This window comes from Curcuma longa, chromosome 9 (genome assembly GCF_044706935.1).
Source record: "Curcuma longa cultivar G26 ecotype Majalengka, Jawa Barat chromosome 9, ITB_CL_G26_1.1, whole genome shotgun sequence".
Taxonomy (NCBI): domain Eukaryota; kingdom Viridiplantae; phylum Streptophyta; class Magnoliopsida; order Zingiberales; family Zingiberaceae; genus Curcuma; species Curcuma longa.
In genome coordinates, this window is record NC_133869.1 from 10,602,702 (window position 1) to 10,630,025 (window position 27,324).

The 27,324-nt window shown below is 35.2% G+C and overlaps 4 protein-coding genes across 4 annotated transcripts in view; 2 read left to right on the forward strand and 2 right to left on the reverse strand.

The window, feature by feature from the left end:
- Positions 1 to 4,678, reverse strand: part of LOC141834535 (SUMO-activating enzyme subunit 2-like) — a 5,592-nt gene extending 914 nt beyond the window's left edge. The window contains 9 exon segments of the mRNA XM_074721854.1: positions 25 to 254; positions 336 to 538; positions 541 to 599; positions 601 to 776; positions 1,322 to 1,423; positions 2,621 to 2,839; positions 2,960 to 3,043; positions 4,387 to 4,476; positions 4,577 to 4,678. Coding sequence (XP_074577955.1) covers positions 25 to 254; positions 336 to 538; positions 541 to 599; positions 601 to 776; positions 1,322 to 1,423; positions 2,621 to 2,839; positions 2,960 to 3,043; positions 4,387 to 4,476; positions 4,577 to 4,609 — 1,196 coding nt within the window. The 5' untranslated portion in view covers positions 4,610 to 4,678.
- Positions 4,679 to 6,727: 2,049 nt separating this feature from the next.
- LOC141834537 (putative glutathione peroxidase 5) lies at positions 6,728 to 12,289 on the reverse strand. The gene is made up of 6 exons (XM_074721855.1): positions 12,233 to 12,289; positions 12,027 to 12,124; positions 11,848 to 11,894; positions 10,978 to 11,096; positions 7,620 to 7,724; positions 6,728 to 6,769 (listed from the first exon to the last, which is right to left on the reverse strand). The coding sequence occupies exons 1-6, from the start codon at positions 12,287 to 12,289 to the stop codon at positions 6,728 to 6,730; spliced, it is 468 nt and encodes a 155-aa protein (XP_074577956.1).
- A 5,596-nt stretch (positions 12,290 to 17,885) lies between these two features.
- Positions 17,886 to 20,742, forward strand: LOC141835160 (uncharacterized). The gene is made up of 2 exons (XM_074722593.1): positions 17,886 to 19,995; positions 20,087 to 20,742. The coding sequence occupies exons 1-2, from the start codon at positions 17,950 to 17,952 to the stop codon at positions 20,522 to 20,524; spliced, it is 2,484 nt and encodes an 827-aa protein (XP_074578694.1). The 5' UTR covers positions 17,886 to 17,949; the 3' UTR covers positions 20,525 to 20,742.
- A 583-nt stretch (positions 20,743 to 21,325) lies between these two features.
- LOC141834600 (calmodulin-1-like) lies at positions 21,326 to 23,586 on the forward strand. Its single transcript, XM_074721918.1, has 2 exons — positions 21,326 to 21,543; positions 23,080 to 23,586. The coding sequence occupies exons 1-2, from the start codon at positions 21,468 to 21,470 to the stop codon at positions 23,451 to 23,453; spliced, it is 450 nt and encodes a 149-aa protein (XP_074578019.1). The 5' UTR covers positions 21,326 to 21,467; the 3' UTR covers positions 23,454 to 23,586.
- The last annotated feature ends 3,738 nt before the right edge of the window (positions 23,587 to 27,324 follow it).

The window sequence follows — 27,324 nt, forward strand, 5'->3', positions numbered from 1 at the left end:
TGACTGAGGTTCGTTAAAACATACCTACAATTCTCAAAATCAGCTCGGAGCACCTTGATTGTTTCAATCACAATCAAACCAGCAATAATAGCATTAGTTGTTGCGACAGCATGCACAATGTTGCCAGCAATTCCTTTAGTATCAAAAAGGCTATGTAAAGGTATCCCAAAGGAAGATGCCCTAATATTCGCTGCAGCGGTAACAAATTCTACTGCCATTTGATCATCTTTGTCAAAAGTAAGGCTTCCAATGTCCTGAAAGTCCAAAGAGATTTATAATCAGGCAACCTGGAAATAGAGTCAGCATAACATATTGACAAGCAAATCAAGAAGAACCTTCTCTCGCTTCTGAATAAATAAACATAATACTTCCAAAAACACTCTTGAATTCTCAGCAAGATTCCAAACCTCCTGTGGATTATTCAAACCGAGAGAAGGCATGACAGACAATGATAAATTGTCAGTCAAGCAGCTTTTTTCAAGGTTACCATTCTGCAAGATGAGTTTCTCAGGAAGCACATCTCTAAGAAAGGTTGGTCATACCGGCTTCTGTTTTTCCATGTTTCTTCATTAGCCAAAGCAGAATATCCAAAAACATGTGAGATTTTTTCCCAAACGATCATGATCCTCGTCTAGGCCTCGTTCAAATATGTCTTCCATAGGCTTTTCCAAATCAGACGCATCACTGCTACGTACAAAGAGATCATTCTCTTGACTTTTATCACCAAACAATTTTGCAAAAAGCAGGTCCTTTGCCCAAACTACACAGTGAATGAACTGTAACAAACAAAGCAAATAATAGAAGGTAAAAGTCACTAGCCAATAAGAAAACAAAAAATCCGAAGCTACAAAGCCATGTAGTACTATCTAACAAAAAGATAATATGGGCTCATGCATGGGATCTAACAGTGAGTTAATACTTAGGTAAACAACCTAATAATTACAAGTACAATTCACAATCTACCATGCGGCACATAATTAGTAAGAGTAGAAGGATATAATCCAGCTATCAAAGAAATTTTGTATAAGTGTTAACAATTTATGTGATTCAAAGCACAAAATGCCAAATCATGTGATGTCAAATAATCCAAATTAATCATTGCTAAAGTATATAACACAAGGATGCCAAATGGTGTAAATTAATCATGGCTAAAGAATTTTCTGTTTGCTTGCTTAAGTTCAAACAGGTATTCATGATTACTAGATTGCTCTTACTAAACCATGGTGCTAGTGTGGTCGTTCCATTTTGCAAATTTGTAACTTAAGGAAACAATCTATCTGTAACCATAGCAATAACTATTCAAAAAAATTTGAGATTCAACCTTTGATGGAGTGCTGGTGATTGTGCAGACAGGGTAAGTTTTTGGAGTTGGTTTTTGTTGACACTCGTAGCACTCAGTTCTACCCTTGATATGAACAGTAACCTGAAGAGCAGGGAAAAATATATTCCCATAAAATGAAGGGTTTAAGATAAAGAGACAAGAGTGTATTAAACACCCAAAATTTTATGTGATTTCACAGTACAGAATAAAGAATGACAGCAGACAAACATCTGCATTAAAAATCATAAACAGAATAAACGATCTACAATACATACACGAAAATAAAAATTACGAGAAAACTAACTAAATCTTCATGAACCAAACATTGTTTAAGTGTTGTCCAATAGTTTGTAGAAGTGAGAAATAAGAAAATTAAAACTTATATTTGGTGGAGTGTAGGCAAGGTCATCTGCTCACATATTAGCATCCAATTTGTCAAAGGCAATCACAAAAACAAGTACTGGTATGCAGAAACAAAATAATTTGCTCTACACTGGTAAAAATTCAGTTGGCCAAATACTTAGAAACATATACAAAGGAAAATAAAATTGAAAATGGATAGAATGTAATGACAAGAACTATGAGAGTTCATTGTGGAATGATGCTAGAAACAGAAGGGGGCTAATGCACTACAAGTTCAGAAGAAGTTTATTATTGCAAGTGGTGGCCAATGGCTGTCATAATAAACCAATTCTTGCAATGCATGAACACCACTGTGTAAACAGGTTAAGAGGTTTAAGTAGTCATGAGTTGGTTTCAAATAAGGCATTTCAGCTTAGTGTTGGAAAACACATGAAAATATTCAATTTATTAATCACACTGTTGATATACGAGAACTGAATTGATTGGAAACTGCATTGCCAATATTGTTAATGTGTAGTCTATTCCTCGAGAAAACAAGTTTGTTAGAATCTAAGGATATAAGTAAGATCGAGGTGGCTAATTGAGCATTTGGAACATATAGCCACAAAAGATGCTATGTGTTGCATGTATCAGCGCATCTATGAGCCAAGTGAATAATGATGGTGCATCTGCTTTTAACAACAATATTCAAGATATTATCTTGTCAGTTACTTTTTGAGAAAATCTCGATATTATATTTGTAAAAGGGTGTCGAGACGTTCCTTGTCAATGAATCTTTTTTTTATAGTCAACAAAACAACAAGAATGAAGGATTACGTCATGCAAATAGGTCTAGACAATCTTCAAACAAGGAAAGCATCAGGAAGAAGACATTGCAAAATTATGTACTACAAAATACTCAACATGAATCATCATCAACAAGATATTCAATCCTACCTGCCCTAAAAAGCCTGTTGTGCCACTTTCAACCAGTGGGACTTCAGCTGCTAGACAAAGACGATTAACATGTCGTCTAGCATCCAGGTTATCCAGACCATTTAAAACAACATTAAATTGCTTGAAAAAATCCACATTAAAGTCGGAATCCTTCACATTTGCATGGTAAGGTGTTATATTAATATGAGGTACAAACTTCAAGACAGCATCTCTAGCAACCTGATATAAGCAGAAATGTTTAGGAAAGATCCAGCATCAGCACAGGTACATGCATGGAGGAAGGCTGAAAAACAGAATCATCAATATCTCATTAAAGAATAAACAAATCAATCTACATACTTTGGCCTTGGACTGTCCCACATGTTTTTGTCGAAATAAAAATTGTCTATTCAAGTTACTGACTTCAATAGTGTCCATGTCAATCTGCATAATCCAAACAACACTGAGATGCACAAAAATAGCTAATATAAGAACATATAGCAGAAGTGGTAGAAGTTTAAAGCCATGGAGATGGCAAATTGTTTAGATACTTGGATACATAATCTGAAACTAGTGTATCACAAATACTATTCTACCTTGAATAAGATAGCTACTTAGTTCACAAGATCAAATTCAGGGTAATGATTGAGATTGCAAGATTAGTACATTTATTGGAATCATGATAAGGAAGAGAAAAATACAAGCAAATTTTGAAAAAAAAAAAATAAAATGAGTGAAATATGATAAGATAAAGGGTAATCTCATTTCCTAAAAGAGGAAGAATCAGATTGCAATCCCTTGGTCGAGTAACAAAACATGTGTCTATTGCCAAATGTAGGATGATGTTATGATGAGTTGTGATGCAAAATCTCAAACCAACATTTTTCTCCAAGGCATTCTCCCAAACTAAGTCGGTTGAGCAAGATCAATGCTCAAAAACTCATAGGGATTTGCCTAATGCAACCATTTCCCCAATTAGGTTTCAGTTGAACTCTCATAATATTTGAGGAGTCCACATGCACCTCATTTGTTGTAGTAAAATACCATAAAAATTCCAAGTCGACAATCCATGATGAACATGAGAAGTTTAAAATACATTACATGCATCATTGCTACCATAACAATAAATCTTCCTTATGTTCTCTTTAAAAGGTAAGGATTTACAAGAACTTTTTTTTTTTTTGAAAAAGAAATCCAATGATTTGCACACGAGATAGAATTTACAATAACTTATGAAAGCTAAAAGGCTAAAACTTGGTGGCATTCAAACGGTCCAGAATAGCTATAGTAATCTGGTACTTTCACTTGATAAATTATCATATTAAAGAAATGTAAAGTCAATAGAAAGACTCAACCAAACTATCCATAATCCTAAGAGAATGGCAAGTTCAACGAGTAATGATTATGACACAGCAACAACAATCAGCTGAGCAACAATTTATCAACCAAATGTAACTTTATCCCAAAGAAAAGAAAAAAAAAACTCTTTGTTTGCAACTATATAACACTTCATCAACTTGTGTCCTAAATTCTAATTTCCTCCAACCTCCCAAGAGAATAATCTTTACGCCATGAGCATGAGACAAAAATGATGAAGTGATAAGAACACTCCCTAATTTACTCACCAGAACTCCAACTCCATGAAAGCATATTAGTCAGTAGCCCTAAATACACTACCTTTTACCAAAACCCACACCGCACAACCTCAGTTCCACATAAACACAACGATCGGCAACCAAATTTATAAGCAATAAAGCAAAATTCTGTGTTCAAGACTAGTTGACTACGATGTGAATATCCTGAAAGCCAGAAAGCGCGAGGGTCTTCAGCAACTCGCAACCAATGCCGCCAGCGCCCACCATCAGAACCTTCGCCCGCTGCAACCACGGAGGAAGTCACGCACAAAATCTGCTTAGCTTTCCACCTCAACGACCCAAAACAAAGAGCAGCGGAAGCGAAATAGACTTCAAACCGCACCTTAATCGCCTCCGCCTCCGAATCCGGACCCATGGGAGAAGGAAAAGGGGAGCACAAACAACGAGCGACTGAAAACAGTGGGAAATTCGAGGGTTTGGGCGAGGGAGGCCACGAGGGAGAGGACGAGGAATCTGATGAGCCTCCGCCGGAAATTATAAAAGAAGAAGAAAACAGAGGGAAGGGTTTTATTATTATTATCGAATTGCCCCTCGTATTTTCAAGATCATCAAAGTAATCCTCATATTTTTCATTTTGTATTCTATTATTAATGATGTTAATTATCACAAAATGAACTGATAAATAATTTTAAAGCTGTAAGGACATTTAATAATTTCAAAAATATTATTTTAATAAAAGGGTAAAATTTGGGGGTTAATAATCTTTTATTTATTAATAACTTCTATATTCATCACAATAATTATGACTACCAGAGTAGAAAAAAATACAAAACAATTTTTATTATTATTCTCCTTTTTCCACTGTTGAAAAGAAATTAAAAGGAAATAATAATAATTTATTCATTTGAGTTAATTCCTTCAATTAAAATAAAAAAAAATTGTCAATATTTCAGAAGTTAGGTAACTTAAATTAGAAAAGTGGAACTTAATCTAATTCGATAAGTAATACCTATTTGTGAAGCCTTTCGATGCAATACACCAAAATAAAAAGAGCATCTTTTTATTAGATATCGTTATTATAATATAATATTGTTAATATAGATCATAATTAAAATATTATATCATAATAATAATGATTTCATAACAATTATAAAAATATTAAAAATAAAAATCTATTGAGATGGAATAAAATATTATTTTGATAATAAATAGAAAAAATAATTTTTATTTTTCTGAAAAAATAGAGGAGAATTAAATTTGAAATAAATTTTTTAAAATTTAGTTGATAAAATAAAGTTTTGATTGATTTCTAAGAATGCCTTGAATAGATAACACGTAAGTTTTAAAATAATTAAATATCCTACTTAAAATATTTTTATTCAACTCATTTAGCTACTAATTAGCTAAGCCCAATCGAACCAATTAAGCTCGCCTAGTAAACCAACTTAATCAGTTCACCCAACTCAACCTAGTTGATTCAACCTCAATTGCTCGACCAATTAAGCCCTAAATCTGAATCATCCTGACCAACCTACTCGACTCATTCATACCATGTATACATTCTTTAAAACTAAAAAAATTTGAAAAATGATTACTCCTGCAATTGAACAAAAGAAGAAAAAAAAAGATTTTTCATCGAAAATAATATAATATTGGGTAAAAAAAATAAGATGCCGTCTAATTTTTCAATTAAAATCATATGAACGTGACATCTAATATGAACCATCAAAATTATCCTAGAAGCTAACAAGCCACTGCTATTATTTTAATTATATATTATCACTAAAAAATAAAATCATCGTTGTAGAAGCTAATGACTAACTTTTATATGATCGATCATAATCAAATAATATTCATTTAAAATATAATAAATATTATAAAATTCTCATGAAATATTATTTTAATCATATTATCATTTAAAAAAAGAAAATCAAAATAATATAAAATTACTATCATAAAAGTTAATAACTAACTTCTACAACATATAAAAATTAATTGTTAACTTTTACACAATTGAATGATCAAATAATGTAAAAGCTTCGAAGTTAACACCTAACTTCTATAATATAATATGTAAAAACTAACAACGAACTTCTATATGAATAATATAAAGGTATTTTAGACCATTCGCATTAAATGGATTGCGCCCATATGATAGTTTTGCAAATGATGAACGCTTTGATTTTTGCCCAATAATATTAAAAATTAATTTCAGTTGTACAATCAAATGTGCAAAATATTTATTCCATCAGAATTCAAAACATATATATGGAAAGATAAAAGTGCAAGAATACACTTGGCAATCTCCTAATTAGCAGGCAAAGAGAAGGAAAACTATTTTTTAAAAAACAAAAAGGATGATCCAAGAACATGAACATGGAGAGCTAGTGTGTACGACACAATATGAAATATCTACGTACAATAAACAGAGAATATTAACAAAAAAGATATACAAGAAAACACATGATATCTTCAAGAAACTAGGGTTTAAAGTCTCAGGCATTATGTTTCTTACTTCTTTCCAAGGATATTCTTACTCATTGTGTTGGCTGCCAAGTGCCTTCTCAATGTCTTTCTGCAAACAAGTCGAGAAGAAAATGAGAAGAGGAAAAGGAAGGTAAAAGTAACAGTATGATCTCTTTGAATGAGATCTTAGACCATCTCCAACTCACATCACCAAATTTGATGTCATTTTCACATCAAAATTGTGCAATTTCAACGCTAAATACTATTTCAGCTCCAACCTATTCACACAATTTTACACCAAAAAGGAATATTCTTTAGAATATTCTATTTATTCTTATTCATTTATTCATAATTTAATTATCGACCTACATTTTAATTTAATAATTAATTTATGATAATTATTATATTTAAAATTGATATTTCATTTATATTTAATAAGTTGATTTTTCAAATTTATATTTCATTTATGATAATTCATTTATGCATATTAAATTTTTAAATATTTTATTATATATATTTTTAAATTAATTAAATAATGTATAAATATAATTATAATTAAAATATATTAAATATATTATAAATAAAATTTATAATAAATTAAATCATTGTAAATATGCAAAATAAAATTAAAATATGGTATTATATACATTTAATTTATATTTATAATAAATAATTAATAGTACTATAAATAATGAGAAAAAAATTAATAATTATAAATTTATTTTTATTTATGATATTTAATAATATATATTTAATTTATTTTTAAATATAATAACATATATTATTTTATATTTATTTTTATATTTATATTTAATTATATAATATAATAATAATAAATAAATAAATAAATAACATCACCAAATTTGGTGATGTACTTTGGGGTATTGGTTGGAGAGAAATAGTGTAATCTTTACACCAAATTTGAGTTTTTGGGTATGAGTTGGAGTTGCTCTTAGTACCTCAATGGACATGGAGGATGTGGAAGTCCCGTAGCGATCGAAAACCTTGCCATCCTTATCGACTAGAAACTTGGTGAAATTCCACTTGATCCTATTTTCGCAACAACCGGGTTATTGATATGGGGTTTATATATGTTAATGAATCGTAGTAGAGATGCATGGTTATTGAATGGGATATAATTTATTTTTCCTGTTTGGTGAAGCATGTATTGCTTGAAAATGAGTACTAAGACAGAGATATGGAGTGCAAGTGATTTGAAGTGGATGGACAATTGTTGAAAGAAAGTGATAGTTGTTGATAGTTTCGATAACAAGATGCTTTCTGGTAATTTGGTATCGAGTTAAAATCTTCAGGCATGTATCTGAAGATAGTCAAATCCTTAGTCAATAGGAGAAGATAAAATAGCATAAAATCTCTTTTGAGAATGAAGGATGCAAATGTAACATCTGAAGAACAAGAATTTCATAAATTACAGATCGAGTGAAATCAGTATGCAGTCGATACCCGCTAAAGGAGCTAGGCATTTTCTTCCAACCATTTCATACACCTCCAAGTCAAGTACAATCATATAAAAGAGAGTTCGGAGATTTTGTTGGTGTGATCAACTTCCGGAGTTTTGATGTTTGTTTGATAACATGTTTAATAGAATCTGATCAAGATTGACCTAGTCAAGTGAAAAATCTAATTAGGTCAAAATTGATCGGACGACTAATAAAGAGAAGTCCAATCAAGTCAAAATTGATCAGATGACTAGTAAAGGGAAAAAATTCAATTAGGTCAAAGTTTACTGGATGATTAACAGGTCAAGGATGACCAGATGCTTGGTAAAAGAAAAATCTTAAAGAAGTAAACCTTAGGTAGCGAGGAGTCTTGGAAGAGTGAACTCTAAATAAGAGGTAAATTCTAAAGGAGTAAACCTTAGACAGTGAGAAGTTTTGGAGGAGTGAACTCCAAGAAAGAGGAAAATTCTAAGAGAGTGAACCTTAAGAAGTGAGAAGTTTTAAAGGAGTGAACTTCAAACAAGTGTGATCAGTAAGTTCAGATGCAGTCGACTAGACCAACTGATTTTGGTCAACCAAAGCACAGTGCTTCTAATAATGTTTTGCATTACTATTATTGTTATTTTACTAATTCGTTGATGCAAGAAAGTCTTAGTGGTTTGGGTCGATCAAATACTAAACACAAGAAGTCCAAACAAGTCAGTTGGATCAGATGTTTGGCAGATAAGTAATGTGTAATGTAAGTTCTGGAGAGGCCTTTTAGTTTTGGAAGGTAGTGAGGACGTGTCCCATTTTGAACAAAACCTTAGGCGTTGATCCGACTAAAGAAACCAATAAAGATTTCTAAATTGAGATCAGACAGTCTCAACTGTCAAATTAATTCATGCATACATATTTGTTTCTAATTTTGTCTTGCAAGATTATTTCTATTAATATTGTACTAACTTTGTTTTGCAGAAAAACAAAGTCTTTAAGTTCGGTCGACCGAATAGGAAGGTTTAGTCGACCGATAAGAATAAGATAAGCATGATCAAATTCAGATACAAGCCCAAAGGGAAACACATGCTCGATCGACCAATAAGCAAGTTCAGTCGACTGAACCTATATGGAAAACAGGGATCAGATAAGATGAGATCAAGTTACAAAGGAAAACTTGAAGATCAATCAACCAATCAGGAGAGTCGATCGACTGATAAAGCAAATTGTACGAGATCTAATCTGATCAAGCTACACCAGAAAGGAAAGAAACAGAGAGTCAATCGACCAATAAGGGTTCAATCGATCGATAACCCTCGAAATCAAACATGAATACAATGGAATTTGATTGAAATTAGTCGATAGAACATAGGTCCCGTCAACCGAACAAAAGCTATAAAAGAAGCTCGAGTCCTAAGGCTTCATAAAAAATTTCTCTATGATCCACCTTCTTCCTTGCTGCGCTACTCGTGCAAGTACTGTAGCTGACAAGCCGAGAGGCTCTCCAATAACCTACGATCCAACTCTATTTCTTAATTGTCAATAATTTTAATACTTGCATTTGATTTACGAGGAAGTAGTGTGTTAGTTTTCTCGTTTCATATTTGTATGAGTTTTCTCCTCTAAAAGTTTTTGGAAGGAGAACGTTTAATGAATTGTCTGCGTGAAAATGATCCAAGGGATCATAGGCCTTGGTGTAGCAGTCGTTAGGCTATGAACCAAGTAAACGCCTGACTTTTCTTATTTTATTTTCTGCTGCACTTCACTTTGTTTTGAAAAGAATAGTTTTTACGAGCGATATTTACTCCTCCCCTCTCTATCGCCTTCCCGATCCTACCAATTTTAATTTTTTCTGTAGATCATCCTTCACCCAAAAATGTCTATGATAAATGAGCTATTAGTAGCTACGCTAACTCGCTAAGTAATAATGGGAATATAGATCAGCATCGAAGTCACAAATAAAGATAGCATGCCTAACATGACTGAAATACAGAACCATGCAATCTCCATTACTCCGACACTTTAGAGATGTATAAGAATATTATTGGAGATCAAGGACGATAAGTGGCAAGAAGTTTATCAGAGAATTATAACCTATAAAACATCTGAAATATTTATGAAGATAAACATCTGTGTTCCAATCAACTCAAGCACATTTGACCAAGCCTTTTTTTCTGAAATATTCATCTTACCTAAGCTGCTTAATGGATTGATTGCTCGTCAGCAGCCAAAGTTTTTTGTTCTAGACCAGCAGATATTCATTCCTTTACAACCAACCATTGCATCATCATTGGTGCAATTAAACATAAATTGGATAAGTCATCATTTTCCATCTAGTCTATTCTCAATTTCTGCAAAAGGTGGAATCTGTCACCCTAGCGGCCCTACACGGTCAGCCCCACGATCATCTGTAAGGAGATAAATCAAGAAGCTGCAGTTGACCACGACGGAGGAGGGTATTGTCTCGGCTTCGCCGAGATTCGAACCCTTGTCCATTTCTGCAACTCTGCTCCGTCGTAACCAATTCAGCTATGCTCCGAGGGCACCTAGTCTATTCTCAAGGACATTGAGCTTGTGGGATTAATACACTGGGTTGTTCCAAACAAGCAACAATAAAGATAAATGCACATGCGGGAGGTATGTTGTTATGTAGGCTCAATTAGATGTGGCTGCACAGACCGCTTGGTAAAACTATGCTTTTTGTAAAGCTAAAGATGGTACATTCATAACAGCAAAAAAGTGTCTTTTGTTGTGTTTGTCAGATAATACTGAAACAAATTTGTTATGATATGAACTCAAATTATAGTGATAATAAAACAAAATAAAAAATAATAACTGAAAAGATTAGGACCTAACAATCTTAAAAGTATAACAACTTTACCTTCTGGAAAATTGGATAATCAGCCTTGAACCTTGTACAAGCAAACTCCTTTATTTTCTGATCATCCCAAGGTTCTTGTCCCAAGAACTGATTGCATGGAAATGCTAAAATCTCAAAATCTGGATACATACCAAACTTGGTTCAGCAAATAGGAAAAGTATGAAAGACTGCTATAACATGATTTGTGGGAACCTTAAAATTTGTAATTCCACTTATCCTACAACCAAAATGCATGGTCTATCAATCAAATACTTATGGCATTGCAAGTACACAACCTTAGAGTTCCAAAAAGAAAAGAAAAATATCAAGGTGATCAATAGTTGGTGGCAAAAATCTTGGTCTTTATTTTTATTGTGAAGTATTCCTTCATTCTATTGTATTCTTACTGTCTATCATTACCAAAGCTCTATGATAAACTTTGTTAACTGCCCCATATTTGTGGAACATCTTCACTCATGCAGGAGCTAGAGGCTACTTTTCATATCTTGAGGTATAAATATTCTTGCTCAACACACATGTAGAGATCAAGATCTAAAGTGTTTTTTCAATACAAGGACAGAAATCGAGAAGAAAATAGAGTGACAGTAATTTCAGCAGCATTTTCCCTCTATTTCCTTTGACAAGAAAAAGCTTGAAACTTTTTTCAATCTTCCTCTATATTGCTTCCATTCAATTTAGGTTGAAATCTCACTTTTGCATGCAATGAAACAACTCTTGTATTGTCGTATATAGTTTGAAAGTTAAGTTGGAACTTCTCAGACGTACCCAAAAAAAAAAAAAAGACAGAACTTCCTCTAAAAACCATTCATCATCTTGTGCAAGGATATAATTCCATAAAAGGAAGGTTTTGATTGGAGAACGGAAACATACCTCTGCCCTTACACCTGTTATATACTTCCGTCAACTGCGTGTAGTTACTATTTGTGAACCCGCTGTTTGAAAATCACAAACGAAGAAGCAGTAGAGAGATAAATTCTCCCGAAAGGGAAAACACAACTGATCGCGATCACAGGAACACACGAAACGCAACGAGGATAATAACGTGGTACCATTTGGAGGCGACATTGACGACGAGAAGGACCTTGCCCTTGTAAATCCCCAGATCCGCGTCGTTGCCGTTGCCATCCTGAACGAAGAACAGAAGAAGAAACCCTAATTAAACCCCCCCCCCCCCCCCCCCCCCCCCCCCCCCCCCTAGCACCAAAAGATAGAGCAAACGAACGAACCGTCGAAGGAAATCGAAGCGATTCATCACCTTGACAGTGAATTCGTGGATGGAGCTTCCATTCAACGCGGACCGGGCAGCCCCCATTCCCACCTTCTTTGTCTCCTCTCCATCCCTTCTCTCTCTGTCTCTGTCTCCGCGTCTCCTCTTAATTGGGACAAACCAATGGCCTAACTCCAGGCCATGACACGCGCGCGCACAAAAGTCCCAATTTGAAAAAAAAAAAAAAATTTATATATAAGGAGGTAAGTCAATCAAATGGTTCCAACGATTTACATAGTCTATCCCATGATTATTTAAATAGATAAATTAAAAATCTATAATGGATCATAACAGAGAAGCCAATCAAACGATTCACGAACTATTCAAATCTCGATTAGAAAACAAATTATTTGATTAAATTAGCAAGCCGAGCTCGAATTTAATTTCGAACTCGAAAATATTATCGAGTCGAATTAGAATTTAACAGTATTTAATTCGTAAACTCACGAATATATTCATTAGAAGGTTTATGAACATGTTCATTAAGGGCTTGTTTAACACGTGTGTATATATATATTACATGAATTATAAATATTATATATTAATAAATTGAGCTTAAATTAAGTTCGTTAAATGAGTCATTTTTAAATCGAACTCAAGTTATTCATGAATTATTTAATTTCATTATAAGTCGAGCTCAAACTTAAAAATTAAAATTCAAATCAAACTCAAAGCAGAACTTGAGTTTAAAGAAAATGAATCGAATTTGAGTCTTACTATTCGACTCGACTCGATTCGATTACACCTCTAAATATAAATATAGATGAGTGTTACAACACTCACATACATCAGTGTTAATTATTTGAACACAGTTAATGAGTAAAATTTAAAATATATATATTTGGGTGTGTGGACAATGGGACCTATAAGCATCCACAATGCTATAGTTATAACACCACTATTAATATAAAATAATAAAAAAAATGGACGCTATTGTTATAAATAAATGTCATACAATAAATATGAGTGTGCGTCATGAGTGTGTGTCAAAAGAGGATGTTAATATAATACACATTAACATACATTTATATTTATTTTAATAATAACACTCAATAATTATGAGTTTGATTATCCACTCATTCATCTTTAAGTTTATTTTATATTAAATTTATTTAACAAATTTTATCTGTTCAAAAAAATAAATATTAAAATATATATGGATATTATAATACTCTAGCTACGTACGTATTTAAATGTTATAACACTCGTCAACATTAATATGTATGTTCTACTAAATAATTTATCAAATATATTTTATAGGCATTTAACAATCGACTTTTAAACTATTTATCATTATTTTTTATTATCGGAACAACTTGAGTAAAATTATTATATTTTAAAAATCACGTCTCATTTTTTAAAAATGGACATGCTGTTATTGGAGAAAGGTTGAATTGCATTAGAATTGTTGAGATGCTAAGTATTTAATTTGAAAAAAAAAATAATCAATGGACTGAATTTTAATTTCGTCTATGGACTATTTTGGATTGGGAACGAGAACAGGTCTGATTTGAATTGATATTCTCACTCTTCTCCCTCATTTATTATTTTTATTTTCATTCCATCGAATATTTAATTTTTATCCTATTTTTATATTCATAAGGGATTAAATATTCATACTCTATTCAAATATTTTATTACCACTTATAATTATATTTTACTCATCCGCAATAGGAGATTCAGGGCATCCAAAAATATCCTAAACCCCATAACAATAAAAGTATCAATTTTTAATTAATTAATTATTTTTTATTTATGATTAAGTCATTTAAGATTTTTCCATTAGGACTTATGGTTGAGTTATAGTATTAAAAATAAAAAAAATTAGTTACTATGAGATGTATCAAATAAGAAGTGCAAAATAAAAACTCGTCATATTTCGTGAGCAATTAAATTTTTTTTATTTTGATTTTTTTATAATATTATAACTCAAGTCTTAAACTCAGAGAGCAAATTTTAAATGGGTTAACCTTAAGTAAATTTTTCTTAAATGACACTATTATTGATTTCAGACGCCTGAAACAATTCTCGTGAGCAAAATAAAAAAAAATCATTTTGAATTTTTTTTTTTGTTTAATACTATAACTCAAGCCTTAAACCTAAAGAGAAAATTTTAAATGACTTAACCTTAAGTAAATTTCTTTTAAATGACACTATTACTATTTCGGGCACTTGAAACATCTCTGGAAGCTTGAAATCTTCTGTTGTGAATAAATCGTGCATTGTAAGACGCACATAATATCCAAACTCATTAATCTATATCTATATATATCATGTTATCCTATTCGCGCATAGACATTTATTAATGTAGTAAATTGATTTAGTATTTTTTATAATTTTTTTAAAGATTCGAATATTTAAAAATAAGCTTTTATTCAAATTTGATTTTCAATTCTCATATAAAAAATAAAAAATAAAAAATAATAATTCTAATAATAGATGTTCATGAATTATCCATAGATAAATAAATAAAAATAATATTGCTATATATATTATAATCTTAATTAGATATTCAAATTTATATATACTCGCATTAAAATTTATAATCTGATTATTTAATCAATTTTAAAAAATTATTTCATATCCTCCTTCATTTAGATATATCGAATCCTCTAGAAGAAATTGTCATTCTTGTCATGGACGTTTGAAATCTAATTGAATCGATCCTCAATAAAAAAAATGGATTTATTAGAAAATTTCTTTCCCTTTTTCTTTGCAAAAAGGTAGAATCGGTATCCCAATGGCTTCACACGGTTAGTCCCTACGACTATCTATGAAAAGGTAAATCGAGAAACTACAGTTAATCATGACAGAAGAGGACCGGGTATTGCTCAACTTCGTCGAGATTCAAACCTTTGTCTTCTTCTATAACTCTACTCATTGTAACCAATTTAATTATGCTCCGGGGGCTTCTTTCCCTTCTTCAATTGTTTGTTGTTCAAAGTAATATGACTTTTAGAGCCAAATGATAATGAGTTTCTTCGAGCTTAAGCAATCAATATTTAAAAAAAAAATAAAAAACAATGGTGCTTTCCATAAAGTTTAATCTTTAAAATCATCTGATTCAGAAAAGCACCTATCATCATTTATAATTACTTTTACATCTTGAAATAAAAATATCTAATATCCTCGTAAATTTAAATTAATTTGGATTGTTTTCATCATCAATGTACACTTCTATTGAAAAGCATTAAAATGAATTAGTCACTTTCGTGTTAATTAGTCAACTTAAAAACACTTCTATTTACATTTTTTATCGTATAAAAATATCCTTTTGAATATTAATCCGATTTGATTTGAGATCAAAGAATGGAAATAACCATCATCGAATAATTTTGGCCGATTGATTATAAGTTGAATATGTTTTTAATAGATCGATTTCTTATAGGTCAAACTTTCTTCTAGTCGGATTTCAATAACTCGACTACCTTCCGGTCAAGTTTTAATAGACTAATTTTTTTTAGATTAGCTTTCAAAATGCTGAGTAAAAAGATTCTTCCAATAAAGATTTGAAACAATTTAAGAAGAATATTATAAGGGAAGCTAAAATGAGTCCCCCAAATATTTAAGTCAGTCCTCCAACAAAGATAGAAAGTAAGAATGAAAAAAAAAAGTAAGAATGAAGAAAGTAAATATCATATATAATAGAAAATAAAATAAATTACTTACCTAATTAATTATTTTTAAATAAAAAGTGAATCAGTTCTCAAAAGGTATATCATTTTCGAGGGATACTTCGCTTGACGATCGATTAGCTGTTGTCTTGAAATCAGTTTGACTAAATCTGAGTTCGACTTAAATCGATTTGATCGGATCCGAGTTCATCATAATTTTGACTTACGATTATGTTTGACGTTTGACTTTTGATTTAACTATGTCTCACCCTGTCAAGCATGATAAACGAACAAGATACTTTTCATATATATATATATATATATTTAACAAAGAGAGGCTGAAATAATCAGCACGATATTTGCCATCTTTTAATTTTTTTTTTTTAATATCATTTTTTCGCATTTATTTAAAAGAAAAAACTAAAACTAATTTTAGGTTCGGGGACAGAAGTCGTTGAGTCGCTGGACTGCACGTCGCCAGCCTGTCTTTTTATGATAAGAATGCGGCCTGCAAGCTTTTCTTAATTTATTATACCCAGAAAAGGAAAAACCATCTGCAAAAAGTATATGGACGCCCTTATTTTTTATAAAATCACAAAAAGGTCATTTCGTTTTGATTTATCATCGGGTATATTCTTTTTAGAACCACCTAAATTACTAAATTGGTGTATCCTTGTCCGCATTCTTGAAATTGGATCGATCGTCTTCGAAATATATTTGAGTTAGTTATGACGGAAGAGATTTATTAAAGTTCAAATTTCGATAAAACTGACACAATACACTTTTCTGTCGTAGTCAACTATAATTTCTCGATCTACCTCCTCATAGATGATCATGGAATCGATCGTATGAAATCGTTGAATTCAAATTTAAAAAATATTAAAAAGATTTTTTTTAAATTATTTTTTTAATTTATATACTTCATAAATTCAAAAGACAATTCATACATAATAAAAATTAACCATAAAAATATTCTTCTCTATTAAAATATAAATTTTATCCATATGTGTCTCATGGCTCATTCTACAAATATCACTTTATCTCTCTATTATCTACATTTTCTTTAAAATTTAAATACCCTCTGCATATAATAAAAGATAAAATTTATCAATTTCAACTATTTTATATTATCAATCTCATAATTATTTATGAGGAGATAAATCAAAAAACTATAATTGACTACTACACGCTATAGAGAAAGCATTATCTTATCTTCATCGAAATTCGATCCTTGTCCACTATAATAAATTTGTCTATAGTAACCAACTTAATCATATCTCAAAATCAAATATTAAATACCCTCGAGATTTAGTGTGGTGGTAAGAAATACATTTCCAAACAACCATGGTTCAAATTTTCAATTTTCATATAGAACACCTAGAACGATTAAATTATTGATCATGTTGGGTCATCATTTTAGAAGTCGTCACACTTTTTTAATTTACTTAGTGATTATAATATGAGATAGTCCATGCCCAAAAGGTAAATAATCAAAAAATTTTGAATATAATTATGAAATAAATGAATTTTTTTTAAAATGAAAATGTAATAAAAAAAGAGAGCCCCACATTGAAGTCATCTCTTGTACCAACCATTGCTAAAAATATTAATAAATTAGGCTTTGAAATTTCTAATTCATCATTGTTGAAAAATCTTACCATATTTAATTTAAGAAAACGACTTAACGAGTTTATAAAAACCACTAGCTATAAAATTAATTAATTTTCAAGAGTATGATTATAATATGAATAATTATAATAATTTATACACATTTCCTACATTTTAGTAAGTTAACAAGTCTAAAATATGAATAATGTATAGGACTTATTGCGGCCGTCTGATTAAATTGAAATTCAACGTTAACCGTTGATGATTAATCATTGGCTCGATTCGGTTTACCTTTTACTTGCCGGTTCAACTTGGTCGGTCCGGGTCCGAAGGCACTGGGCTCCGAGGAGACGACTTAAGTCAACAAACTTTTAATTTTTAGTATTAATTTTAATTTTACCGGAATAATGACGTCACGTTTCTGGCTTTATCAGTTGCAATAATTTCGATCTTTCTGCTCCACCAAAATTGATCGTCGGAGCCATGAAGCTTCGCTCGAAAGGAGGGGACGATGCGAGCGTCAGACTGGAAATCGTCAGCGCCGGAAGCAGCAACGCCGTCGGCCAGTCATACTCCTTTTACGAGCCCCACTCCGAAGTTGGCAGCGAGACGACGCCAACTCAGCCCCGGGGACGCGGCGGCGGCGGCGCCGCCGTTGCGGCGCCGGAGAAGAAGCTCACCCTCTTCGCCTTTCGCCTTTCGATGCTGGAGAAGTCGGCCACCGGGATCGGCACGCTCGCCTTCGTCTGGGCCACCGTCGTCCTCCTCGGCGGCTTCGCCATCACGCTCGAGCGCAAGGACTTCGTCTTCGTCACGGTCATCATCGTCACCGAGTCCGCCCGCGTGTACAGCCGCAGCCACGAGCTGGAGTGGCAGCACCAGTCCACGTGGGCGATGGCTGCCGCGGCCGGCGAGCGGTCCAGCCTCCGCTCCATCCGGTCCAGCTCCCGGTTCTTCCTCCGCACCTTGGAGGCGGCGCTCCACCCACTCTCCGTCCTCCAAATTGAGCACGCCGAGGCCGGCAGAGAACAGGACCGGAATTCCCCCACTAATGACCAAGGAAATGCCGTTCGCGTCGCCGATCGGCGTCGCTCGTGGCATCTTCCCGACGTTCCGCTGCTTCCCTACGCCGGTTGGGTCTTCGTCGCCAAGAACACCAGTCGACTTCTCTTGTGGCTCCAACTCGCCTCGTCCGCCGCCTGCATCGGCCTTTCCATAACGCGCCTTGTTCAGCACGACTACGGTGAGAGCGGCTCCGAGCGCACGAACCGGAAAAGTGGGCTCATCCTCTTCTACTCCCTCGCGCTCGCCGAAGCCATGATTTTTCTGATGGAGAAGGCCTACTGGTGGTGGCAAATCTCCTGCCGCTACCTCTTCGAGGTCGTGAGCCGCGAGTGCTTCCCCGGGAGCTCCGGCGGCGTCGACGTCGCCGTGACGCGCTTCTTCTACGACACCTATTCCAAGTGCATCGACGGTAGTGTCTTCGACGGGCTAAAGATGGACCTTGTGAGCTTCGCCACGGAGCTCTTGGCCTCGAACTTGCGCGACGAGCAGCTCATCGGCGCGCGGGTGCTGCGGAGCTTCGCCGGAAGCGACGATTTTGGCTTCGATACGCTCCGCAAGATCGGCACCTCGAATGCCGTCGTTGAGCGGCTCGTCGAGATGGTGAGCTGGAAGAACCAGGAGGAGGAGGAGCTCCGCCGCTGCGCGGCAGAGATCCTGACGAAGCTGGCCGGGAAGAGGCAGAACGTGCTCCGCGTCGGCGCCGTGCCTAGCGCGATGGCGGCGATCTCGTCGTTGCTCGGAAAGCCGGCGGACACCGCTGGCGACTATGGCACCTACGATTTCTCGGCGTTCAATCTTCTGGGGTTGTCCCTCCTCAAAAAGCTCGCCGCCGACCACGACAACTGCTGGAAGATCGGCAACTCGCGCGGGCTCTTGCCCAAGATCATCGACCTCACCGGGGCGAGCAGGACTCTTCTGGCCAACGAACTGGCGCCGGAGTCGCAGATCAAGACGGTGAAGCGGGCGCTGGAGGTGGTAAAGATGCTCGCCGGCACCACCGGCAGCCCCGGCATAATGCTCCGGAAGGAGCTATCGGAGATAGTCTTCACGGTGAGCAACGTGAGGGATATAATCCTCCACGGGGAGCGCCACAGGGAGCTGCAGACTCTAGCGATCGAGATACTGAAGAGCCTCGCCATGGACGGCGACGCCAAGGAACAAATCGGCAGAACCGGACAAACAACGAGCCTTCTCCTCGCCATCTTCTTGAATCCATCAGTCACAAACGAGGAGGCGTCGCTGAGGAATCAAGCAGGGGAGACGCTGTCGATCCTGGCGCTGGAAAACAAGAACAATTGCAATCGAATCGCCGGCGAACCAGAGGTGTTGACCCGACTTGTGCAAACGCTCGACGGCGGCGGCGACATCCAGCTGAACGCGTCCAGGATTCTGCGCAATCTATGCGCCTACGGCGGAGCCGGAACTGGCTTCCGTCTCCAACAACTCACCGCCGCTTTGCCCACCGTAAGATCTCATCTCACTTGCCCCCTCTGGTTAAACTTATTGCATAGTGTTTTGAGATCCCCCCAAAATGAAATTTTTACCGTCGGAGTAGGTGCTGAAAGCGATCATGGCGACGGAGGGCAAACTTCTGGAGGCATCGCTGGGTCTCACAACGCAGATCTGCAAACTGACGACCACTCCCGACGAATTCTCCGACGCGCTCAGGCGAGCGGGCGTCGAGGAAGCCAAGCTGGCGGAGAAGCTGGCGGCGATACTGCGGAAATACGCCAGTCCCGAGATCACGGTTCCGAGGATGAGGAGGTTCGTGATCAATCAGGCCATTTGGATGATGAAGTCGAACAGGAGCAGCATCGACCAGTTCAAGAAACTGGGGATGGAGAGCCTGCTGAAGTCGGTGGCGGAGACGACGTCGGAGCTCGAGTGCTTCCATATCTTCTCCGGCAGCGTCGGCTTCAGCCGGCAAAGCAAGAGCCTGCTATCTCGTGTAGAGAAGGCACTGAAGCTCATGAGACCGGTAGCTGAAAGCTGAAAGCAGAGAAGGCGATAAGAGGAGAAATCTAATTTAGTTCATTTTTCCAACTCATAATGGAATTGAAGGATAATTTTTTTTTTTACCTTTATGCGTGTCGTGATCAACTATAGTTTCTCGATTTACCTCCTCACAGATGATCATGGGACCGATCATGTGGGACCGCTAAAGTGGTAGATTTCATATTTTTTTATAGAAGAAGGATAATTTTGTTGTCACAGTACCTTATCACAAGTGGTAAGTATGAAGATATATATTGTCTAAGGTTTCAAGTTGACTTAGATACTGTTACAATAGTAAATTCTTATCAACATAGTGATACCGTATTTCTAAAAAATCTCTTAGGGGATTTTTTAATATGAGACTGTTTTGACGGTGGAATCGGTTATTATAAAAAATTTATCCAATATAATTTATTTATTTTACCTTTGAGACATAGCTGAATTGGTTACGACGAAACAGATTTACAGAAGAGGACAATGGTTCGAATCTCGACCTTTGTCGTGATCAACTGCAATTTCTCGTGTGGAATTGCTGGGATGACGGAATGAATTATTTTTTCCCCTTAAAAAATCAAAGTATTTTCTTTTTATTTATTTATTTTGCAATTAAATTATAAAAATGAGATATTTATGAACCTCAAATTTCAAATCTTTTAATATGAATATGTTATTTTATAAATTTGAAAGACGAGAAAAATACGTGATTGCCTAAAAAGACTTAGTCGAGATGAGGGCGATGATTAAGGATTAATAGGCTATTTATGCTGTTAATCACGCAATTAACTCGTGAAGCCCGAGGCAGCGACGGCAGAAAACCCTCGGGTCCATCCGCTTCCTCCTTTCCTCGTCCTCTCGCCTTCGTCTTCACCCCCCTCTTTGCTCTTCGTCTTCTTTCCCCACCGTCTCTATTCTGTGATCGATCGAGCAATCGCGTAGGAGGCATGGCGGACAAGCTCACCGACGACCAGATCGCTGAGTTCAAGGAGGCGTTCAGCTTGTTTGACAAGGACGGCGACGGTTTGATCCTCTTTACCCCCATTGCATTTCTCTTCGTTTAGATGCCTAGATCTGCGACGATTAGTGTTCGATTCGTTGTGTTTATAACTTTTGTGGGCTGCAGATAGCATCATTTGTTAATTTGATTTGTCCACCAGGTCATGATTTCGAATTTAATTCTGTTTCTTTAGATTTTAGTTTCTATCCACATTCCTAGTTCATTCCTCTAATATTTTCCAATTGGAATTATACGTGATAATTACGAAGTAAAGAATGAAATTAGTTCTTTTTTTTTTGTTTTTCCCTCTTCGTTATCATTTGATCACTTTGTCACCAGGATTGTTGATCCGTGCATATCTACGCCATTGCTGTTTTTTTTCCATCGTTTACATGCTCATATGTGGAGATAGAAATGTGTGATTCATTTATTAGTATTGCTAAGAAAATAAAGTATATAGAATCTTTTGTGATAAATGGTCACAAAATCATACTTCATATGGTAACTTAACATAGTTTTGAAGAATGAGATCTTCTTTTTCTATCTTGCCAGTGCCAATAGTTTCAATAAAAGTCAATTATGTGTTGTGTTTGGACTAGCCAAATCACTCTTCACTCATCTATAGAGTTGTCCACTCCCTTAACTTACACAACTGGTTACCAATCAAACTTAACAACTGCCAAAATTGGAACCAAGAATAGGAATGATGTAATTCAGTTGGAAAATTAAGAAAAAGGTTGGGGATTGAATTCAAGTGGGTGCACATCAGATAGATATGGGAAAGATACTTATAGCGAGCCCCAAAACTTACATTCCTAGTCCTACACATGAAGGAGCTGAAAAGAGGGAGGGATGCTGAGGATTTGAATACATGGAATAGTCAATTAATTTTTAGGTGCAGGCAACGCATCTAAGGTTCTGCAACATATCTCATTTTCTTTTCCATGTTACATCTGATTTAAAGGTATATTCTGCAATTTTTGCAAGCGAATAACTAAATATTGAGTCGTAGCAACTAGCAAATATCTTGTTACGACAAAACTTAGTTGTGATGGATACTCTCCCATGAATACATGATCCAATCTAATGAGAGTGGAATCTTGTTCCTACTTGTCTTTTGTGTATTCCTTAGCTATACCTATAACTAGTCCACTGTTTCCTTTTCTTTAGGAAAAAAAGAACTAGGATGGAACTAAATAGACAGTGTCGATGAAAGTTGTAAGGATTTATGGTTTTATTTGTCAGTGCATAAACTGTTTATTTGAAGATGTTTCTTTGTTTCTTCAATTGCAGCTCACCATGTTGTTTAGGAACATCATTTTTATGCTATGTTTTTGATACTCCAGATAAAGACGGCAATCATTAGTCAGCTGATTTGTTTATGCTAAATTTAAGTATTACCTAGTTACTTTCAACTTGAACATTGTTTTCATTGGAACTGATAGCAAAATTTTTTTGTTAGATTCTGTTTTCATAATTTTCAAATGCTCGAAAATGATACATTATACTTGATTCTAATTGTCCAATATTGTTTGTGGAATTCCATGATTTCCAAACAGGTAGCATCACAACTAAGGAACTTGGGACTGTGATGCGTTCTTTGGGTCAGAACCCTACCGAAGCCGAACTGCAGGACATGATAAATGAGGTCGATGCAGACGGCAGTGGTACGATTGATTTCCCAGAGTTTCTTAATCTGATGGCTCGCAAGATGAAGGATACTGATTCGGAGGAAGAGCTGAAGGAAGCATTCCGTGTGTTCGACAAGGACCAGAATGGCTTCATCTCAGCAGCTGAACTCCGTCATGTGATGACTAACCTGGGAGAGAAACTCACAGATGAGGAGGTGGATGAAATGATTCGTGAAGCTGATGTCGACGGTGACGGCCAGATTAACTACGAGGAATTTGTTAAGGTCATGATGGCCAAGTGAGGAACAGAATAACAGAAAAAAAAACAAGTGAGGAAATTTAGTTATGAAATGTCAATTTCCGATTTTTAATAGTTTTAGTTGTGAAACTATACAATTGTTTTTCACTCAAATTAAACTTTTTTGCTTCTATAAATGTATTTTATCAATTTTTGTGCTTCTACAATTTTATTAATTAAAGGTGTGTGTTTTTTTAAAATTTTTGCCTAATTTATTTTTGATAAAATGCTGTGTATTATTATTTATGATTATTTTGAGAGTATGAGGAATACAGATGGGGTCGCCAAAGAAGACGTTGCTGTTCAAAATGATGCTCCGGAAGGTTCCAATAAGAGGAGCCGTTATGACACGTCACTGCCTCGCTCTGTCGTCAATTATTGACACGGTGTACCACCTCCAATTACACGTTTGAAAGGGGTACCGAATTAGATTGACTGCTGTATGTACTTTTGAAAAATTTTCGTGGGATCGGAACGGATTCATCCGCTGTGTGCACTTTTGAGAAATTTCTGTGAGATCGGGTCGGTTATCCTCAGGGATTGAGTCAATGTGATTACCCCTGAATTGGGTTGGCTGCTGTCAATGGCGGATCCAGATTAATTTTTCAATCGGGGCTCAATTTTTTCAACCAGGCCGATGATGATCTAATTCAAATAGGATTTTCACATGTTTATATGATCATGAAGAGATCAGTTTCAATATTCTAGCATCTAACAGATAAAGCCTTTTAATCCAACTAGATTCATCTGATCTTCATACATCTAAACCCTCTATGATTAGATTTTAATCTTATAAGAAATTGAAGACCATGAATTTGTTTATTAAACAATCACATAATAACATGTGTCAATATTTGCAAAACTAATGAAGGACAAGAAGGACTCAATCTTAGTCACCAACTGAACGTGACCCGAGAAAGTAAATTTAAAAACATGTCAATAATAATAATAATATTATTATTATTATTTTGAGAATAGACTAGATAATAGCACTATCACCTAGAATCATAAGAACGCCCACAAAAATAAATAAAGGAAGGAATCATCTATTTATGATCATATTCTCATAATAAACCATAGATGGTGAAGGAGCCATCAACCTGAAATATGGCTAACTCTAGTATGTATAAATAGGTAAAAGAAAAATAACTGGCTGAACTTGAGCGGATGTTGTTCGCCACCGAGCTGGAGCGATCCGCTAACGAAGACAAGCACGCCACCAGGGGGTCCCGAGGGCTGGCAATCGACGGTGGAGATGGCGTGGGCGCACTGCTGGAAGGGGAGGGACGAGAGTTTAGCGACAATGGCAGCCGCGCCCTGGATCTTGTCGCCCTCAAAGGTGAGCCGATCTCAGGGGGGGCTCAAACCCCCCCCCCCCCCCCTTTGGATTCGCCACTGGCCGCTGTATGCACTTTTAAAAAACTTCCGTGAGATTGGGTCGGTCATTTATTGTGTGCACTTTTGGAAAATTTGTGTAGGATCGGACAGGTCACCCTCAAAGATTGAGTCAATGTGACTAACTAAGATTATCATTTATTGAGTCAACGTAATTAATTGGGATTATTATTTTTTTAAAAAAGGGTACCGAATAAATCAACTAAATCAACTAAATGATGCGATGACGTCGAATAGGTTTAGGCATAACTCACGTTTCAAATATCTCCGAAATCGGTCATTGAGCCCTACTATAAAAGGCCCGCCTCAACCCCCTTCTGTTCTGCTTCATTCCATCTTCTCCCACCGACGAGAGTAGGTCGGTGAGGACGGCGGGTCATTGCGAGAGAAGGTGGTGCGAGGTATGCATCGTCTTCAACCACTCTTTTCCTTCGGTCGCTTGCTATTTGATCTCGGATGTTCAACGACGATCCGGCTTTCTTTGCTTTATGTGTTCCAATGAATGGCCAAGGTTGAACAACTTGCAAGTTTTGAAATAATTTGAATGATTTTACTTCGCATTCCATTGCTTGAGAGTAAGCTTTCAAGTCTTTGACGGATCAGTGTTTAGAGGTTATATTTTGAATTATATGCTTAAATGCCCATTTTCAGTTGATTTCATCCGTCTCTTGCTTAGGTCAGTTGAGTAGTCTATACATTAACTACGGATTTCGAGTGACTTAATCGATTTACATTTGTTTTTGAGTAATCTTAACTTAGATTAGGGGCTCGAAACCTTATTTTCTGGTGCGAGGCCCATTCGTCTTCTTCATATCTTTGACGGTAGCAGTTTTCTGAGCTTTCGATCACTTGTCGGACGTTATACTCACATTTATATGATTGAATGCCCACTTTGCAGTAGGTTTCATCTATTTCTTGCTTAGATCAGTTGAGTAGTCTATACATTAACCACGGATTTTGAATGAATTTAACTGATTTTCAATTCTTTTCAGCAAGCTTAGTAGATCAGGGGCGTCAAATTGTTGAAAGATAATGAGCTCTCAAAAACTTACTAAAAAGAGAAGAGAAATAATAGTGTAATGACTTGTATTGCAAAAGATTTATTTTATAAAACATGATTTATTATCAACTTCACATTAATATTTATACTACTCAATAGACATTTTTAGACCACTTATTATTAATTAGATACATGATTTATTCTATCTAGATACATGAATTACAAGATTCATGTTTCACGTGGTTCATGTATTTCAAATATTTATTATGGGTGTATTCAAGTTTAATTCAACTTCTAACACTCCTCTCTTAAACTTGAATCTTCGTTACTTCAACATGAGCCTCAATCTTTAAAAATCATCAAATTTGAGTAGCTTTGTAAGAATATCAACAACTTGATCCATAGCCATCACATATTCAAGTTCAACTTCTTTCTTTGCAATGTATTCTCGAATAAAATGATATCTTGTGTCAATATGCTTACTGTGTTCATGAAATACTGGATTCTTTGCTAAACTTTAAACCGACTTGTTATCATTCATGATCTTCGTAACATCTTCTTGTTCGACATGAAGTTCCTTTAATAATTTTCTCAATCATATAGTATGACAAGTACAAGAGGTAACTGTAATATACTCAGCTTCACAACTGGACAATGCCACAATAGCTTTTTTTTTTGAATTCCATGAAATTGCATTATTTCTCATAAAGAATATAAAACTAATTGTGTTTTTTCTATCATCAATATCTCCAGCAAAATCACTATTACAATAACCCATCAATTTGTAGTTATTAGAAGATGAATAAAAAATACCATAATCAAGAGTACCTTTAATATAACGAAGTATCCTCTTTGCTGCTAACATGTAAGATTGAGTTGAATTCTTCATAAATCGACTTACAACTCCAACTGCAAATAAGATATCAGGTTTTGTACAAGTCAAGTATCTTAAGCTCCCAATAAGACTTTTAAAAGAAGTTGGACTAATCTTTTCTTCTCCTTGCTTCACTTTGGATAGTTGTGCACCAAATTGCATTGGGGTATTAATTGATTTGCAATTAAACATATTGAATTTCTTAAGAACCTCCTTCGCATATCTTTCTTGAGAAATAAAAATTTCATCTTTCATTTGCTTAATTTGAATTCCCAAGAAATAAGTCATGAGTCCCATGTCAGACATCTTCAATTATTTTATGATTGTTTCCTGTAAAAATAAAGGTCATCCACATAAATGCAAATAAGTAAGAAATTATGACCTTCTTTCATATAGAGTGCATACTCATGAGTGCATCTCAGGTGTATGTGGAGATGTTGGTGTAGTAGATTCCTCTTCAAAGGTTCAACATCTACAAGGTAGATATCATTCTTGTTCCACATCAAAGTAAGTTCCACATCAAAATAAGAAAAGAAATCATAAGACCCTTCTTCCTTGACACTCCAATCTCACGATGCATCTTTATCAAATTTTACATCTCTGCTA

Excerpts from the sequence above, each read along its gene's own strand:
- LOC141834537 (XM_074721855.1), bottom strand. The coding sequence starts at position 12,289 with ATGGGGGCTGCCCGGTCCGCGTTGAATGGAAGCTCCATCCACGAATTC. Across the intron at positions 7,725-10,977 it reads ATTATCCAATTTTCCAGAAG|TGTTGCGAAAATAGGATCAA; the intron begins GTAAAGTTGTTA and ends CAATAACCCGGT. Across the intron at positions 6,770-7,619 it reads CATCCTCCATGTCCATTGAG|AAAGACATTGAGAAGGCACT; the intron begins GTACTAAGAGCA and ends ACTTGTTTGCAG.
- LOC141835160 (XM_074722593.1), top strand. The coding sequence starts at position 17,950 with ATGAAGCTTCGCTCGAAAGGAGGGGACGATGCGAGCGTCAGACTGGAA. Across the intron at positions 19,996-20,086 it reads TCACCGCCGCTTTGCCCACC|GTGCTGAAAGCGATCATGGC; the intron begins GTAAGATCTCAT and ends CCGTCGGAGTAG.
- LOC141834600 (XM_074721918.1), top strand. The coding sequence starts at position 21,468 with ATGGCGGACAAGCTCACCGACGACCAGATCGCTGAGTTCAAGGAGGCG. Across the intron at positions 21,544-23,079 it reads GTTTGACAAGGACGGCGACG|GTAGCATCACAACTAAGGAA; the intron begins GTTTGATCCTCT and ends ATTTCCAAACAG.